Below are 19,585 nucleotides of genomic sequence, written 5' to 3' on the forward strand. Positions count from 1 at the left end.
CATCTTCCACCTTTGACCAAACGTGTTTATACCTCCTACCATTAACTGCCATTATGCTGCATGCATACGTCTGTTGAATGAAAAAAATGCTATAAATTAAACACATGCACAGACGAAGGATAAACTACTGAAATTATATGTTCGAATTTAACTTTCGCATACAGAGTCTTGACACAAAACATTTTCACAACATACTTGGAATATTCTATAATTAAATACCATTCAATAGTAAAAGAAAAGTAAATAATAAACGTCGAATAACCAGGCTCTCTGCCATTGAGTAAACATTTCGACCGCCAAGTCATCTCTGAACTTGGTCCATTCCTCCGATGATTCAACAAATTCAATACGATCCCTATCAAGACCAACTGATGTAGAATTCTCCTCATTGGGCATGTCAAGCATTGCACCGATTCCCATCCCCCTTGTTATCAAGTTGTGAATAAGGAAACATGCAGTTATTGTTCGAAATTGGACTTGTATTGAGTAGGATGATTTTCTCCTAAGAATAGCCCATCGCCCCTTTAGCAACCCAAATGCTCGCTTGATACCGTTCCTTGCTGAAGAATGTTTCATGTTGAAAAATCCTCTTGCAATTGTTGGTGCGTTTCTTGCTCCACGCCAATCAAAGAGATGGTATCGTTCCCCTCTGTACGACGCCAAGAATCCTTCAACGTTGGGTATCCAGCATTACATAGGTAATAGTATCCTGTACAAGTTTTAAAATTTCATGCACATGTGTTGTGGCATGTACGCATGTTTGAATAACGTATGCAGTTATTATAATATCCTTTGGAACCCTCAATCCATACGGTCGCGAAACTGCATCCCTAAGAACCTTTGAATCGGTTGCAGACCCTTCCCACCCTGGCAAAACGAAGATGAATCCCCATTTTAATCACATAAAGCAAGAACGTTTGTGGCAATCTCTTCCTTTCTCGTCCTATATCGAGGTCGATCGACGATACTAACATTCATTTTAACGTATGTGTCATCTAACGCATCTAGACAATTCTGTTTCTCTCAAGTGATCAGAATGAATTTAAAAAAAAAATCTATCGTTGCATGCATATTTATAACGTATTCATACAAAAAATGAGTACTTTTTGTACCTAAAACCACTCCCATCTTCTATCAGTACATGTATTTCTAATCATTTCTAGTTTTTCCAACAAAACAGTGTGATGTTGTGAGACTGCCCCTCCAACCATCTCGCCAGACCTCGAAAAGCTTCTGTGTACCACTCGATTCTTGACATCGTGTGCAAGAATGTATAGGAATATCGCAACCATCTCTTCGACGTCCACACATCTTGTTAGTTCCAAACAACTAGTCGATCATAGCATATTACATAGAATCGTAAAGATATGTCTATCCATTCAGGTGCTTTCACGACATGCCAAGTCACTCTCATAAATGACGCGGAAGAAGGTCAACTGCCTAATGCAGTGCCTAGCATATGTCGGTTGTCTCTCTATCCTTCGGTAGTTGTTCAGTAATGTGGTTAGTGTTATGAACAACTATATTTGAGAGTGTGAAATAATTCTCATGATCGAAAAGAGGTCTTTAACAGTATCTATCTTTATAGAGAAAGGGATACACAAGTTGTTCCTGAAAGGGTAAGGTCTTTGGCCGATTAAGTTTCATGATTAAGAAAGAATAGCAAACGATGTCAAGCTTCGGTACTGGGCATATTAGGTTACAGTTTAGTTTTATGGTGTTATTTCCCATTGTACCTATAATATTCTAAAAATACATGTTTTCAAGGGCTTAGTGGATTTTTTTTTTCCTAAGAATAGGGATAGGGGTATTTTAGTCAAGTCTTTTTAAGGCCTTAGTGGGTTTTTTTTTTCTTTTTTTATTCTTCTTCTTCTCCTCCCCCCACCCCCCACCCCAGATTGGCTTATAAATAGTTTGTATCAGTTTCTAACTACATTGTTGTCATACACCTAGTTCCTCGGACAAAAAAATCTTCACCAAAAAATGTATTAAAATGATGTATATAGAAAAGATCTGCATTTTTCCATACTTTCAAAACTTAGTGAATCGATTGTATGAACATTGATGCATAGTTTTTTTTTTTTTTTTTTTTAATTCTTATGTCACCGATTAGAAACTATATTTTTCAAAAATTAAACATTGATTATAATATTAATACCACCGTTTCATTACAATTACATAATTTTAAGAAGAACGTCAATTTTCAATTTTGATTGTGAAACAATGGTAAGATGTACTAAAATTAATCCTGAAACCAACTTGATAATAACACACAAAAATGTATAGAATAGGTTCTCATTGAAGTTGGAATAAAAAGAATTGAAAAAAAAAATACTATTTCACCAATAATGCACCAAAATTTTGAGAAGTATTAGATTAAAAAATATAATATCACCAACAATTAACAAAAAAAATTGAGAACTTGTATTCAAAAAAAAAATGTGACCAATAATTAACAAATAACATATTTTCATAAAAAAAAAAAAAAAAAAAAGTCCTCGACTTTAGTAGAAAAGGGAGATACTTCGAACGCTCAAACTAATTAGGAATAATTTGTGCAATTAGTTTGGGCCCTATAAGAAACACAAAATAATGATAGTTAGATGAGAAATAAAATAGAATAAATTGAACTAAGGAATAACGAAAAGTAACATACCTTTTTTTAAAGGAGAAATAGGTGGTTGTTGGAGATAGTTGGGTGCATTTAAGTGCACCTAACCCCTTTAATTAAAAAGTGAAATTAATTAAAATGAATATCAACTCAAGTTTAAATAAAGTCAAATAGATTGCAGTTAGGTGGTTCAGCCAGTGTAAATACAAATATGATAGTGGAATGAATTTTAATATAAAACAGTGAGGGCCTCAGATAGAGCATAACATAAGATAGATCGATCCTTGGAAGAAATCCAACTAAAACAATGAACCAAATCATCATATCAAATTTTTGTAAAATTTAAAAGTAAGCTGAAAACGATTTTAAATAAACCAGAAAAAATATTTATGTAATATAACACAAAAAATCTATTCAATTAGCTACCAAATTTGAAATGAAAATCAAATTAGAATGTATAAAGAAAAATAGATTTAAACAGGGGACAAGCTAAATATGAAAAGACGAGGGAAGAAATCGAAAAATAGAACAAAAATCTGAAGAAAAAAATAGCAACAGAAAGAAAATGGAAGAAGAAAGAGGGACGGCGAAATAAGAGATAAGATGAGAGAAGAAATCGAACAGCGGGAGAAGAGTGAAGATGAGGGAAGAAACCGAACATTGGGGTGTTAGAAGAAGAAAGAAGGGAAAATGTCGAAAGAAAAGAGAAGAGGGGAGAATCCAAAAGGCAGAAGATGAGGGAAAAGAGAAGGAAATGCAAATAGAACTCACCGATTTTTAAGGTGAGTTTTGAGTGAGTAAAAATGGTGGGTTATTAAACCCACCGTTTTTATTTATGGGCTTAACACACATGGGTAGTAAGTATCCTCCCAACCCAACCCAGCCCAACCCATACCCATTTATCAAACACCCCCTTAATGTCTTTGTTAGTGAGTTTTGTTATGGTTGGTAGTCATGTTGTTTTTTAATTTATAATTAACGTGCTAAAGGACTTTAACGAATGTATTGAAAATAATTTTGGTGATGAGTTGTCTTTTGATACTAGAACATGTGGCTTATAAATGGTTTTGTTGTTGATAGGTTCATGGCTTCTTAGTTTTGTCTTTGGTTTTGATATCAAATTCTTATTTCTATGCTTCGGTTGTTAAATTGTTCATGGCTACTATAGCCTAATTTTATACTAGTGTCTTTTCTCTTGGATTTAACAAGCTTACTTGTTTGAGTTTGTAAAAATGTGTTTATGGTTTTCATAAAGTTGTTTGTGTTTATAAGTTTATAAATTTTCCCAAGAACATGGATTTTTTTTTTTTTTTTTTGCAGGAAAACCTCCAGATTGGCAGGATTTTGTTGGTATGACGAGATTCAGCTGCACAATTATTTTAGTTTTGTTCTTTTTTTGTTGGATGTATCTATATGACCGTCGAAAGTAGACAACCAACTCTCTAGATCTTTAGAATTTAGAGCTTTATGTATATATTGGTCAATATAACTTGTTAATAGGTTTGTTAAACAATTTGTCACTTTGTTGTGAATTAGTCAACTTTTGTGTTTGTTTAAAGTTGAGTTGTATATATAATGGCCATTAAGATTTTATTTTATGCATGTACATATAAAAAAATAATATTATTGATTTCCATATGTATAAGTAAAAAAAGTGTATATGTATTCGTTTTTCAATAACAAAACCATGGTAGACATTTAATACCAGACTATTATCGATAAAAAGTACATGAAAAACCGACATTATAGATGATGTTAAATGTCAATTGAAAATCGACATTGAAGATAGTGTTCAATGTCGGTTGAAAACTGACATTAAATATAATTGAAATTGAAATTGAACTCTTGGTCATTTATAATGTCAGTTTTAAACCAACATTAAAGACAACCGACATTGAAGACCTTTTATAACACGATTTTCAATGTCAATTTTAAATCGATATTGTACGCCTATAATGTCAGTTTTAAACCAAATTAAAGCCAAATTTTATAGTAGTTAGTGATTTCGTGGATTTGTTAACCCTGTGTTCAAAATTCTGGCGATAGTGAAGGGACAATGTGAATGCAAGTTCTTCCTAAAGAGATATATCTACCCTACCTTAATATCAATGTCTTCATTTTCAAACATCTGACCTGACACAATCATTGCCACTTCAGGTCATGAACTTGGAGGTTCTGCATGAGTATTTTCCACATACAGGTTGGTATCTTCACATTGACGGTAGCACACTCACCCTCCATTCGAATGTCCTTATCATTCTCTTCAGTCAGATCATCAAACTCATCAAACTCATTAAACTCATCATCCAATTTCTTTGGTAATTCCAATTCGTAGTCTGAATCGTATTCAATTATTTTCTCCTATTGGTTCACGTTATCCTCTCTTACACTATGCTCATTACACTAAGTAAAGAGATTGCTCTCTTAAGGACTGATTTCAGGGCTTGAACATAGTGGCCCTAGCTTCTCTTTGGAAAAGAAGACTCAGTCATTGTAGGACTATGACTTATGTTCATTAGAGGGATCAGTGGTACTTAAGGAGACAGATGTAACTACATGGGCATAACGGTTATTGGCCAGCTGTACTTACGAGCGATCTGTGAAGGGTTGTCGCACTGCTGATTGGTTAAGATGGACACATAATATATCTGTAGTAAGGAAGAGTTCAGTTGCAGTCTTTAGTGGAGTGCCTGACAGTTAACAGATGGTGGATCCCGTGACTAAAGAGTTTAGTCAGTTTATCACATACCGTTGGAGCTTTGAGCTACAGGTCTATAAGGTCCCCTTGGTAGCTCAATGGATTCAGTTGAGATACAGTTCTTGGTGTTGATTTGAAAGTTCACAAAGAGGTATTTTTTATTATATATGATATAATCGATATGAATGTATGAGATACATCTAGTGGAGGATTGATGTAAATGAGATTTACATTAAGTACCATGGAATAGAAAAAGAACTATGGTTTTATATTTTCATGAGATGAAATATTAAAACTATAGGTTATAAATATAGTATGAATAAGTTGGTTATCATTTAATATTATAATAATATTATTATTGGATAATTAATTATTTTTCTTTAAATAACCAATTGAGTGGGTGGTTATTGGGCTTTCATGGTAACTATGAGTTAAAAAAAATTTTTTTTTCCCTAATTTGAGTAAGGTTTTACAAAAGAAAAAAATTGATTTTGAGTTTTTCTCTCGACAAAAAAAAAACTCATGGTGGTTGTCAAGTAAATATAGATTTACTAAACGAAGTTTGGACAAGCTAAGCGATCGTGCAGTATTTACTAAACGACAGCTTGCCTAAAGTAAACGATCGTGTAGTCTCTGTAGGCGATAGACACTGAGCTATGTGATAGGCTAAATGATCACTTAGCTTTTGCTAGACGATTGCTTAGCTTTAGCTAAACTATTGGGCATCGACCTGTACGATAGGTCTCCGCCATCTTCCACTTGCCCAAATCGTGTACACGATCAGTGTTTCCTCTCTTTGTCTGCTTCATACCAAATCCGAACAGAGTCCACCCTCTGGATTTTCACACCGAGAATACCAAAGTAGCCTTGTTGTGGTGTCATACTCAACTCAACATCGTCAAGGTTCTGTGGAGGTCGTTCATGTTGCTGATGAGTTCATGACCGAGGCGTTCGTTGAGTTCGAGTGTGAAGTTGTCATGCTGTATTGTGTCGTGTAGATCAAGCATTCGAGATTGCTGTTGTTGCGAGCATTCGTGAGTAAGGAGCGTGGAGACGAGTCTACAAATGTTCGTAGAGTTCTACTTTGTTCATTTGTAGTGTTCATGCTATAATTTCTGTATCAATTGCATAACTATTTGTTTTGTAGATGACTGTAATTGGTAATGTTCATTCATGATTGTAATTTGGAATGATCTTATTTCCGCTGCCCATGAAAAACTCGAGTTCGATCTCCTTCAATTATATTATATCTATTGTATGTCTCATGTAAAAGGTATACTAGAAGAGTTGTCTGGATTATATTATACTCATATACGAGTAATTGAAACATATGCAACAATGAACCTAAAGTTCATGAATCTAGACATTTTTGCAATTTGGCATGACAGATTAGGTCATTTAGGATCTATAATGATGAGAAGAATTATTGAGAATTCAAATGGACATCCATTGAAGAGCCAAAAGATTCTTCAATTGAATGAATTATCATGTGATGCTTGCTCTCAAGGAAAATTAATCATTAGACCATTACTACTTAAAGTGGGGATTGAATCACCTACATTTTTATAACAAATTTATGGTGATATATTTGGACCTATTAACCCACCAAGTGAACCATTTAGATATTTTATGATATTAATAGGCGCATCCAGTAGATGGTCACACGTGTGCCTATTGTCAAGTCAAAATCTTGCATTTGCAAGATTACTGGCATAAATAATTAAGTTAAGAGCACAAATTGCAAAATTGTCATTTCAATGAGACAAATTTTACAACATTAGGGGGTGGAATTAAGAAGTTTGAAAAAGAAATTTCATGGAATGCATCATTGTTGTCTCATTTAGATCTCCGTACGGACCAATGTGAACTTGAAGTTCAAAAGATAATTTATTTGCAAAATATAACAAATCAGTTACTATATGCTTTTATAGATACAAAGAAAGTAACTAAATCACATATACCAACTGCAAATGTTCCATCGAAAATTGATATCCCAACATAACAAGTTGTCAATAATAAGTCTAGAACATGCTAAAACGTGGTAGTCCAGTGGGTTCCAAAGATAAAAGTCCTCGAAAAAAAATAATTAATCAAGAAGACTTGGTTGAGGATGTAAATACCCATGAAGAAATTCATGACATGACTAATGAGGAAGGTGGAATACCTAAAGATAATAATGAGATTTCAATAAACTGTCATGATAGGAAAAAGATGGAACCGAACTTAGATAGTTATTGACAACATTTTTGCATATACTGTTGCTTTTGATATTATTTCTAAAAATGAGGATTCTAAACCAGAATCTGTTGAAGAATGTCGACATAGAAAATATTGGCTTTGTGGAAAGAAGCAATCGAGGTAGAATTAAACTCACTGTCAAAATGTTAGGTTTTTGGACTAGTAGTCCGAACACCAGAAGGTGTCAAACTTGTGGGATAAAAATGGAAATTTTTAGGAAAAGAAATGAAAATAATGATATCACAAGATATAAAGAAAGACTAGTTGCACAAGATTTTTCACAAAGACTTGGTATTGATTATGAGGAGACGTATTCTCCGATGGTGGATGCAATTACATTAAGATATTTAATTGGTCTGACTCTATATGAAAATCTGGACATGCATCTTACAGATGTAGTCACAACATATTTATATGGATCTTTTGATAATGATATTTAAATGAGAATCCCAGAAGGATTTAAGGTACCTGAAAATATAAATTAAGTTCCCGCAAATTGTATTCAATAAAGTTACAGAGATCGCTATATAGATTGAAACAATTAGGACGAATGTGGTACAATCGTCTGAGTGGATATTTGTTGAAATAAAGATATCAAAACAATTCAATATATCCAGGATTTGCTATTATAACTGCATATGTTAAAGAGTTAAATATGATTGGAACTCTTGAAGAGCTTTCAAAGACAATAAAATATCTTAAGAAAGAATTTGAGATGAAAGATATAGGAAAAACAAATTTTTCCTTAGCTTTCAAATTGAGCATTTAGCAGATGAGATATTTGTTCATCAGTCAACTTATAGAGGAAAAATTTTGAAAAGGTTCTATATGTACAAAATACATCCATTGAACATTCCAATAAAAGCTCGTTCACTAGATGTGAAGAAAGGTATATTTCGACTTCGAGATGATAATGAAGAACTTCTTGATGCTGAAGTACCATATCTTAGTGCAATTGGTGCACTTATGTATCTTGCTAATAATACAAGACCAGATATTGTATTTTCTGTAAATTTATTAGCAAGATATAGTTCTTTTCTAACAAAAACACATTGGAACGAAATTAAGCATATACTCTGTTATTTTCGAGGAACGATCGACATAGGTTTGTTTTATTCAAATAAATTAAATTTTGATCTAGTTGGTTATACAAATTCTTGATGTTTATTTGATACACACAAAGCTCGATCTCAAATAGGTTATCTGTTCACATGTGGATGAACTGCTATATCATGGCAATCGGTGAAACAGACCATAACAGTCACTTTCTCAAATCATACTGAAATTCTTGCAATTCATGAGGCTAGTTGAGAATGTGTATGGGTAAGATCAATGACTCAGAATATTTGTGGAACATGTGGTTTATCTTCTGGTAAAAATCTTCCAACGATATTATACGAATACAACACAACATGCATATCCTAAATTAAAGGATATATTGAAGAAGATAAAACAAAACATATTTCACCGAAACTTTTCTACATTCATGATCTTGAAGAAAATGACAACATCACTATACAACAAATTTATTCGAATGATAATCTGACAGACTTATTTATAAAGGTATTACCTACCGCAATCTTTGAAAAATTGGTGTATAACATTGGAATGTAGGAACTCTGAGATCTTAAGTGATGTTTCTATGAAAGGGAGTAAATATACCATATTCTTTTTAAGATGATCAAATTATATCAAATATGTGCTCTTTTTCCTTCACTAGATTTTTTTTTTCTAGTGGGTTTTTTCTTAGTAAGGTTTTAACAAGACATATTTCATACATAATAGGCAGAGGAGGAGTATTATAAATATGTTAAATTAGGTGCAATGTAGAAGCTCATTATTAGTGTCCATTGGTCATGTGTCTCTTATCCATTACCCATGTGTTATTTATGTGTCTCAAGATTACACACTATTAGTGTCTACCTAATCCGCCTCCTAATTGTCTGTTTGTCTATAAATAGTGATATTTAGTGGATTTTGAAAGACACATATTACTGATTAATCCATGAAAATTAGAGAAGATGGATAATTTAAAGAAATTTTCATTTCATATTTTGTTAATTTATATATTTTATATAATAATAATAATTATAGACAAATTAAGAAAAAGTAAAGGCCATTATGGAGACGGGACCTAAGCAATTTCGATAGGTTAGCAAATGACCAAAGAGTCCTTGGACTTCTTTATCATTTATCAATCGTCGCTTTCCTTTTTTAAATCTCATCTTCATCTTCCCCACTCACTCACTCACTGTCACAGTCACCACCATCGGCGAAGAGATGTCCGACGCTCTTTCAACCCTGCGGCTTCCATGGAAGGTGAAGATGATGTTGATCGCCATTGCCGTCGGCACCGACATCTGCTGCCGCTCCGATGTCTCAGTCAACCGCTTCCTCTCTAACCTCTTGGATTTCAAGTCTCCTCCTCTGAAGAAACCAAAGAATGGCCTCAAAAGCTTCGATGTCATTGTCGATGCTTCCCGCGACCTCTGGTTCCGTCTGTACGCTCCGACCTCCGAATCGATGTCCGAATCGCTGCCGTTGATTGTCTATTTCCACGGCGGCGGATTCGTATACATGGCTCCTGATTCCAAACTCCTCGACGACTTATGCCAGAGGCTTGCTCGAGAAATCCCCGCCGTAGTCATCTCTGTAAACTACCGTCTCGCTCCAGAGCATCGCCATCCTTGCCAGTACGAAGATGCCTTCGATGTTTTGAAATTCATCGACGGCGACAGTTCTGCGATTGAAGGATTTCCTGCGAACGTCAATCTGAAACGGTGCTTCCTCGCTGGTGACAGTGCCGGTGGAAACATCGCGCACCACACGATTTTGAAATCTGGAGATCACGAATATCGTGAGTTGGAGATCATCGGCCTGATCTCGATCCAACCGTTCTTCGGTGGAGAAAAACGAATGGAATCGGAAAAAAGGCTAATAAAAGCTCCACTGTCGACGATGGACCGGACGGACTGGTACTGGAAGGCATTTTTACCGGAAGGATCTGACAGAGACCACCCGTCGGTGAACATTTTCGGTCCAAACTCGGTGGATATATCGAAGGTGAGGTTTCCGGCGATTAAAGTGTTTGTTGGAGGATTAGATCCGTTAATGGATTGGCAAAAGGAATACTACGAAGGATTGAAGAAATCAGGTAAGGAAGCTTACTTGAGCGAATATCCGAACGCGTTTCACAGCTTTTATGGTTTCCCGGAGTTGCCGGAATGGAGTTTGTTCATCAAAGACGTCAGGGATTTCATAACAGAGCAGTGCTTGAAGAAAAGCAGTTGAAAGAATCAGAATCAGGGATTGAATTCAGTCAACAAAGGGTAAGATTAAGAGCTTTGTGTTTTTTCACTTGGTTTCCTTTGTTTATGAAATGATTGATGTGGTAATCCTTTATTGTTATGGTAATTAAGCGCTAATTAAGAAACATATTTATACTCGAGTATCTATACACTAAGGGTGTGTTTGGTGTGTGATAAAAGTAGAGAGTTGAGTTGAGTTGGTAATTATTATCTGGAGAGTTAAATTGTCTGTGTTTGTTTGCAGAGTTGAGTTAGTTGATAATTATTGTTTGTGTTTGTTGTGCTAGGTTGAGTTTAGTTGGGGATCTGATGCAGTTTTTTTGTTTTTTTGTGAATGAGATTAGTTCTATTTTTTTCTGTTTGTTTTTTATTTCATTCTTTTATTTTTTAGTTTTATGCTTTGCTATTGTTGATTAATTTTCAAATATACACGTATTTTCTCAAACCATTTATAATATAAACTGGACAGTCTCAATTTTTTTCTCAATTTGTAGAACATAATAGATTGTTTTTTATATATTCTAAAAACTGTAATAATTTTAATTCTCTTCAATCGGTAAAATATACCAACAAAATATATATCATATTGCTGCTCAATTAATTGGTATATTGTATATTGTATGTATATATATTGAATGTTTGTATATACATTGAAGGTAATTATTCCAATTACTAATTGGTATATGTATGTATATATATTGAATCTTGCTAACTTAACTTTATTCTTTCACATATCATACAGTTTATTTTTATATAATATGGATAGTATATTTGGAATTGAAATTGTACATAGGATAATTATCTTTCATTTGATTATGATGGTGAGAATGTGATGTAGTATAGTCACATTTTTCATAAGATCACAAAAATAATATGAACCGACCAAACATGTGGCCGTTTCCAAAAAAAAATTCACAAAATTTATGTTCTTTTCTATACTTATAATATCTGTGTCATAATACAAATACAAAAATTACATATCATGACGTATGCAAAAGTTATCATTCTTTTTGACATGACAGTCCATTGTCTATTTGTTATCCAAAAAAACTATAAATAAAATATTGGGGTGTGATCAGTCTACATATTTCTTCCTAGTAGACGGAGGCAGTATCTCTTCCGTGCGTGTTCTGGTACTGCAAGGAAGCAATCTGTCTTCTGAATGTCTGTGACAAGGAGGTCAATAAGGGTGACCTGATCATCCTCATCCAGGTCATCAATGTTGTATATGGCATTTACTACTTCCTTCCGATGCTCGAACTCCAGCTCATACTTCTCCTTTTGCCACGATACAAGTCTACCCATGTGTGTGCTCTGCATTTCAACAGTCAATCTCATGATGTCGATCATTTCAGCTTGGAATGATGGTCTCTTCCTCTTACTGTCTCGAGATAACTCGGCAGTTACACTCGTTCTACTTGTAGATTGCTCTGCTGGCTCTTCATCTATTTCATCTTGATTTAATGGTGATTCTGTCTAGCGAACCTCAAGTGTGTGACAGTCCTGTGATCCAAGTCGAATCTCATCTTCAAACTTTTTGAATGCATTCGTTGCCTATCACGTATGGGTCCTCACTTGATTGCCTTACTACTCTGTCTTTCCCAAATACGGTGGAAGGTCATCGTAATGTGGGAATGGCTTGTTCTACATCTCCTTTGCATTGGGATGACTCTGCATTGATACACATACACATTATTAATATTTATATTATAACACGTACCCGTACATTTTTTTTTCTAGAATCTTACCCGAATCCAAAGATCGAAAATCTCCCTCTCAACCTGGACACATTTAAACTCCTCGTTCCAGTCGAACCCCGACTGACTTAACATCTCTAATATTGCGTTGTATTGTTTCTTCAGACTCCTCACCTTGCACTCAATGGTGTTTTGATTCAATGCGCACCCGAGCACTTTCTCATACAGAATTCGCTCCAAATATGTAGATATTCTGGTCGAAACATCCCATTGTCGGACCTCCAACCGGTCTCCACTAAATACAATAGAGCTTCCACTAACTTAGCGTCCTCCACCTTCGACCATATGTGTTTAGACCTCTTACCATTATCTGCCATTATGTTGTAGCATACGTTTGTTGAATGAAAAGAAGCTATAAATTAAACACATGCACAAACAAAGGATAAACTGCTGAAATTATATGTTCCAATTTAACTTGTTCACACAGAGTCTTGGCACAAAATATTTTCACAACATACTTGGGATGTTCCATAATTAAATTCCATTCAGTAGTAAAAGAAAAGTAAGCAATGAACATTGAATAATCAGGCTCTTTGCCATTAAGTAAACATTTCGACCGCTAAGTCATCCCTAAACTTGGTCAATTCCTCCGATGATTCAACAAATTCAATATGATCCCCATCAAGACCAACTGATGCAGAATTCTCCTCATCGGGCACGTCAAGCATTGCATCGATTCCCATCTCCGTTGTGATCAAGTTGTGAATAAGGCAACATGCAGTTATTGTTCGACATTGGACTTGTATTGGGTAGAATGATTTTCCCCTAAGAATAGCTCACCGCCCTTTTAGCAACCCAAACGCTCGCTCGATAACGTTCCTTGCTGAAGAATGTTTCATGTTGAAAAATTCTCTTGCAGTTGTCGGTGCGTTTCTTGCTCCACTCCAATCGGAGAGATGGTATCGTTCCCTTCTGTACGGCGTCAAGAATCATTCAGTGTTGGGGTATCCAGCATCACATAGGTAATAGTATCCTGTACACATTTCGAAATGTCATGCACATGTGTTGTGGCATGTACGCATGTTTAAATAATGTTGAGCAACAATATGAAATATATTTTGTTGGTATGTTTTACCGATTGAAGAGAATTAGAATTATTACAGTTTTTGAAAAGAATATATGAAAAATAATCTATTATGTTCTACAAATTGAGAAAAAAATTGAGATTGTCCAGTTTATGTCATAAATGATTTGAGAAAATACGTGTATATTTGAAAATTAATCAACAATAGCAAAGCATAAAACTAAAAAATAAAAAAATAAAATAAAAAACAAACAGAAGAAATAGAATTAATCTCATTCACAAAAAACTGCATCAGATCGCCAACTCAACTCAACTCAACTCTGCACAACAAACACAGACAATAATTATCAACTCAACTCAATTCTGCAAACAAACATAGACAATTTAACTCCCCAAATAATAATTACCAACTCAACTTAACTCAACTCTTTACTTTTATCACACACCAAACACATCCTAATAAGTTTCAAAACTACCTTATTTCCCTATTAAGTTTTGAAAACAACCATATTAATATAAAAGGTCCTAGTTTTTTAGAGGATAAAAAAGGATAGTTTTGAGTGGGTAAAAAAGAGGTTTTAATAACTCATAGGTTTTCTTTATGGGCTTAACAAATATGGGTAATAAATACCTACCCAACTCAATAACTCATACCCATTTATCAAACACCTCCTAAGGTATTTGATTTAATGAGGGAAAACTCCACTGCGGTTCGACTATCCTTTGTATATGAAAATGATCGTTCGAGGCAGGGCACCCCCACATTAAGTTGAACCCAAGAAACTCGTTCATAGGTTCTTGTATTTTCAAGATTTCAAAGTTCTTTCACTCTTTTTTAATATATATATATATATATATATAATAGGGTCAGGATTTCAAGTTGAGAAATGATTCGTCCCAAAAACTTATTAAACAATTAGTTGACTAACGAAAAAATAATGTGGCATAAATTAGTGAGATGGTTTAGAAAATGATGTGGATAGATCTTCAAACTTTCAATTTTGTTAGTCTCTTATTTGATTTATAAGCATTGATTTTATATCTAATGAGATCTAAATTTTTAATTTTTGTGGTTATAAAATCACTAAATTTAAAAATTAAAATGGATAAAGAATCTATTAGGCACAAAATTGAAAAATTCAGGATCTATTAAATACAAAATTGAAAATTGAAAGATGTATTAGACACTATTGAAACTTCAAAGTTTACTAGACAAAATAGAAAAATTCAAAACTCTAAACATTATTCAAAAATCATGGTTTTCATTCTAGGTAAGACAATGTGAATTGTTTCAAAATTTATAAATGGAAGGTTAATAGAAATTATTAGGGAAAATCTCAATTTATACCTTTAAACTTTAGAAGTTGTATCAATTTGAACCATCAACTAATAATTATATCTATTTAACTTCGTAACTTTTATGCATGTAGTTTATTATAGAATTAAATATAAAAATAATTTACTAGCCTTTGCGCTAAAGCCAATATAGACATGAATATGATGTATGTAGTTTGAATTCTTCTATCCCCTTGTACTAAAAACAATTGTAATTATATAAACTTGTACTACCAAATTGAAAGTCAAATGTTTGATTCTAAGCCTACTAAAAAAAATGGTAAATTCTTTATAGGGAATAATATCTTTTTGGTCCTTAAGTTTTGGGTTAGTTTGCATTTGGTCTCTAGAAATTTTGTTTTTCCTATGTTTCAAAATGTAGTAATTTTATCTTAAAATTTGAATTTTGTTTCAATTTAGTCCATGTTTCAAGATGAACATTTTTACCATTGATCCACTAAACATTCACATTCTATTTGTAGTCTTAATGTATATTGATCCATTTAAATTAATTAAAAAAATTATAATTAATTAAATTTCACTATTTTTTATCATCTTTAAAATTAAATTTTCACTTTATAATTATTTTAAATTAATAAATAGGCATTAATGTTAATAATGAGTATTTTGAAAAAAAAGTTAAAAAGTTAAAAGTACAAATGAATTATGGAGATCAAATTGCTGTAAGACATTAAAATCTGGGACTAAACAAAGGTAACTACCAAAAAGTAGACACAATAACTATATGTTAATTATAAAATTAAGATTGGTGATGGAAACAATTATTTAAAAAAAAAAAAAAAAAAAATCTGCACAGAACTCGACGGCTGGGTCCCAGATATTAATAATGCCACTACATTGACAATAAATTGGGTTTGCATTTTGCACTTTTAACATCATTTAATATCAAATGGATAAAATCTGAAACCATTTGGGTCACCCTCAAAAGAGATTCATCCCTGGTTGAGGTACTTGGTTAAGGTTGATAATCAGTTTTTTTTTTTTTAATTTTATGTTTATATCGTTTTTCTTCCAAATTATTATTATAATTTTTGTATTTTTTAAAAAATATTTGAATTCTAAGTTAAATTTTAAAAATAAAAATTAGTTTTTCATTTTAAAAAATTTGGGTTAATTTTTTAAAATACATGTAAACAATAGATAACCAAACATTGAAGTTATAAAATAATTTACCAAAAAAAAATCAAATGCATATCCAACTGAGTACTGTCTTAATAATGTGGTTTCAATCTTTTGGCACCTAATAATATATAGTTTCATCAAACTTTTTTAAAAAGGCAGATGTATGTTGGAAAAGAAAAATAATAAGTTTTGGAGTGATTTTCGACAATTGAGTTTCAATCTATTTGAATTACTTCTCCCTTAGTAGGGAGACATTTAAGTTTCTTGGTTCTATGTGTTACTCTAGTATGATTGATTGATTTTATTATAGGCAAAACTTGAGCAACATAATTCATAACATGTCTTGTATTATATCAACAACATATTTTGTATCGTACAGATTCTACTTGGAGATTTTTCTATATATGTTGATATGTATAGTGTATATTTGCTAGATTACTTTCCCATCCTGAGCAACATATTTTGCAATATGTCCTATATGATGTCTCAGAATATGTTACGTGACGGACAACGTATTCTACCAATTATTTTTTCCTTATCTGTTAACGTGATTTTGTAGATTTCATGGCATGCTTTCTTTTTGCTTGCAAATATGTTTTGTTCCTTCCATATATTGTGGTTTTATTTATTTTCTAGGGTTAGCCCATTTATTTTGGAGTGTAGGTGTTAAAGGGTTTGTGTTTTTGTTCAAAGAAAAATACTCTAATACATTGTTCCTAATCTCTTTGTACTTAGTCTTGAGGGTGTCGTTGAATGTCTTCTAGACTAGGTTGAAGTGTAATTGTTGTTTGTATGTCACTGTGAGCGAAAAGGAGTTTATCCCATACATAGGAAGAGTCTAAGTTCCATTGCATTAAGAGGATCTCATACTAAGCTTGGGAGAAGCTTATTCATGAAGGTTAGAGGAGCTCACACTTAGAGGGAGCTTAAGTACGTTGTCTTGAGGGAATCTCATACAAAACTTGAGATGAACTTTATTGTGGAAATGAGGGGAGCTCAAACTTAAGGGAAGCCTAAGTTGAAACTGAAGAGTTAGTTGTACGTGAGTTACTGAAGAGAAAGCCTACCATATAAGTACTTTATTGTAAAAGCTAAACTCTTTATATAGTGAAGTTTCTTTCTATCAAGCACACAACCCCCCAAATTGAGGTGATATTGCACCAAAAAGAGTTACCAACCTCTGTTTCTATCTATCTCTACTGTTATTGCTTGAAATTAAGTTATTTTGGTTGTCTATCATCATATTTCAACATTTTGTTGAATATTTGTTTTTTGTGTTAGATCCACTTTATTTTTTTTTACCATGAAAATTGTCTTAGAAGACCATCATAACGTGATTGACACTTTTATATACCGTTAGATGTATGAGAGATAAATGGTTAGAAGACTTTAAGTTACAAATCCAACTTAAGAGGGCTTGTGGAATAACTTTTTTCCGATGATAGTTTTCTCTTATTAAATATTTTATTGAAAAGCTGGTTTTATTATAATTAAATTTTTTGATAAATAATGAAAAGTGGATTGAGTTATTATAAATTGATTCATAATATTGATGATGATTGCGTGGTTTTGGTGCAATGCAAACCTGTAACTGTCTATGGTCAAGTTTTAATGTAGTGATTGAATTTCGAGTATCATCAAAGCCATTAATTTAATCAAGTACCATAGCTACTTCTACTTTATTTTAGAGAACCAGATATCAAAGTAGGGATTTAATATGAAAATAGAGTGGTTTCTTAAAATATTTGCAAAAAATGAGTGCTCCGGAAAATATATGCAAAAATGGAGCTAATTTTTTATCCTATTAGGTTTAGTTTTTTTAGAAGACTGAATGTAACAAAATTTAGTTCTTGTAAAAAACTGAATTAGAACACAATGTTGCTCTTCAAACAAAACGGCCAATCCTAACCGAAGGACTAAATGTCCTTTAAATTAGCACAACAGATACGCGGAAGGGCAATCCTAACTTCTAAAGCAGTCGCACAAAGAAAAAAGAAAGAGATCACCAATTAATATTGCTAAAGGATAATTCTGATAAGGAAAGTATTTTGTAGAAACAACATTTATGGAGAACATTCATTTGCCAGAAAACCACCAAAGCAGAGACATCTCAGATAACATCGGTGACACTTAAATAATATTGTCAACCACATAATATCTAACAAACTCCCCCTTTGGTAATATTTTTTAAGCAATGACAAATACATAATTAATCAAAACATAGTCAAAGGCATAGTAGCATCATGTCATTGAAACAATACATAATAGTCTGAGAGATAATTCACAACAACACCCAAAAACAATAACAAAAACCACTAAAACAAAACAAACCAAGTGAAGAAGGAAAAAAAAAAAAAAAAAGCAACTAGCAGCAACCACACCAAACACATTTGCAACCATATCAAACACATTCTACTTCTCCCCTTTACGACATGCTTAAAAAACTATGAAATGAAAAAGGAGAAGCACACAAACAACTATCAACTAACATTCACATCCCTATCCTATACACTAGAGTCCACACCCTGATCAAGACCATCTAAGTAACCACGAAGAAGATTCAACATGTCATCCACCCCAACTTTTCAAGCATAAATTCTCTGGATCAATACACCAAGATATTTTGACTCATTTTCTAAAACGTGCATCACCTTTTTCCACACGCAGTCTGGAGGAACTCTTTAATGGGACCATTTTCAGACACTGGAACTTCAGTGTGAACCAAATCAGGAACATGTTTTTCCTGATATAGTCTGTAGCTAAAGAATGGGGTAGGGGGATGAGGTTAATTGAAAGAAATTTTTGAAAAAGATTCTTGGAGCGGAAGCAAAAATCGACCAAAATTCTATTTTTCATTGAATATAAGTTTTACAGTAAAAAAGAACAAGATATGCATTTTCTAAAATTACAATATACTTTAAATAAAATACATAGAGTTTCAGAAACCTTTACTTTTGAAGAATCCTCTCTTCAAGAACTCCTTCTCCACGTGGATCTCCTTCTTCAAGAATTTGGACACCACCACTTGAGAATCCTCTATATTCTCTTGGGATGAAGGATTCAAGCAAGAGTTGTGGACTTTGCTTGAATCCTTGGAAGAGGGAAAGAGATGAAGAGGAGGGGAGTGAAGAGAACTTTTCTTCTCCGGAAAACTCTACTTTCAGAGCCAATTGAGGAAGTAGATGAACAATCTCCAACTACCTTAATCACAACCCACGTAAAAACATTGAGAGAATAAGGGAAGAGAATTGTAACTTCTTCTCTTTAATTAATTTCAATTAAATTAAATTAATATATATATATATATATAATAACTACTTTATTATATATATACAGTTATTACATATATATACTATATGTTATATCAAATATAATATATGGTCTGTAGTTTATATTGCATCAATTACAACATGAACTATAGATTTTATTTCCTATCAACATGGCATTTAATATAAATCACATTTATATTAA

The 19,585-nt window shown here is 33.0% G+C and overlaps 1 protein-coding gene across 1 annotated transcript; it reads left to right on the forward strand.

Moving 5' to 3' along the window:
- The first annotated feature begins 9,687 nt into the window (after positions 1 to 9,687).
- Positions 9,688 to 13,449, forward strand: LOC120076032 (probable carboxylesterase 18). The gene is made up of 2 exons (XM_039029817.1): positions 9,688 to 10,876; positions 11,957 to 13,449. Exon 1 carries the CDS (start codon positions 9,828 to 9,830, stop codon positions 10,836 to 10,838), a length of 1,011 nt encoding a protein of 336 aa, XP_038885745.1. The 5' UTR covers positions 9,688 to 9,827; the 3' UTR covers positions 10,839 to 10,876; positions 11,957 to 13,449.
- The last annotated feature ends 6,136 nt before the right edge of the window (positions 13,450 to 19,585 follow it).

The sequence above is a fragment of the Benincasa hispida genome, chromosome 4 (assembly GCF_009727055.1).
Source record: "Benincasa hispida cultivar B227 chromosome 4, ASM972705v1, whole genome shotgun sequence".
Classification (NCBI taxonomy): domain Eukaryota; kingdom Viridiplantae; phylum Streptophyta; class Magnoliopsida; order Cucurbitales; family Cucurbitaceae; genus Benincasa; species Benincasa hispida.

Bases quoted from the DNA above. Each gene is read 5' to 3' on its own strand.
- LOC120076032 (XM_039029817.1), top strand. From the start codon at position 9,828: ATGTCCGACGCTCTTTCAACCCTGCGGCTTCCATGGAAGGTGAAGATG.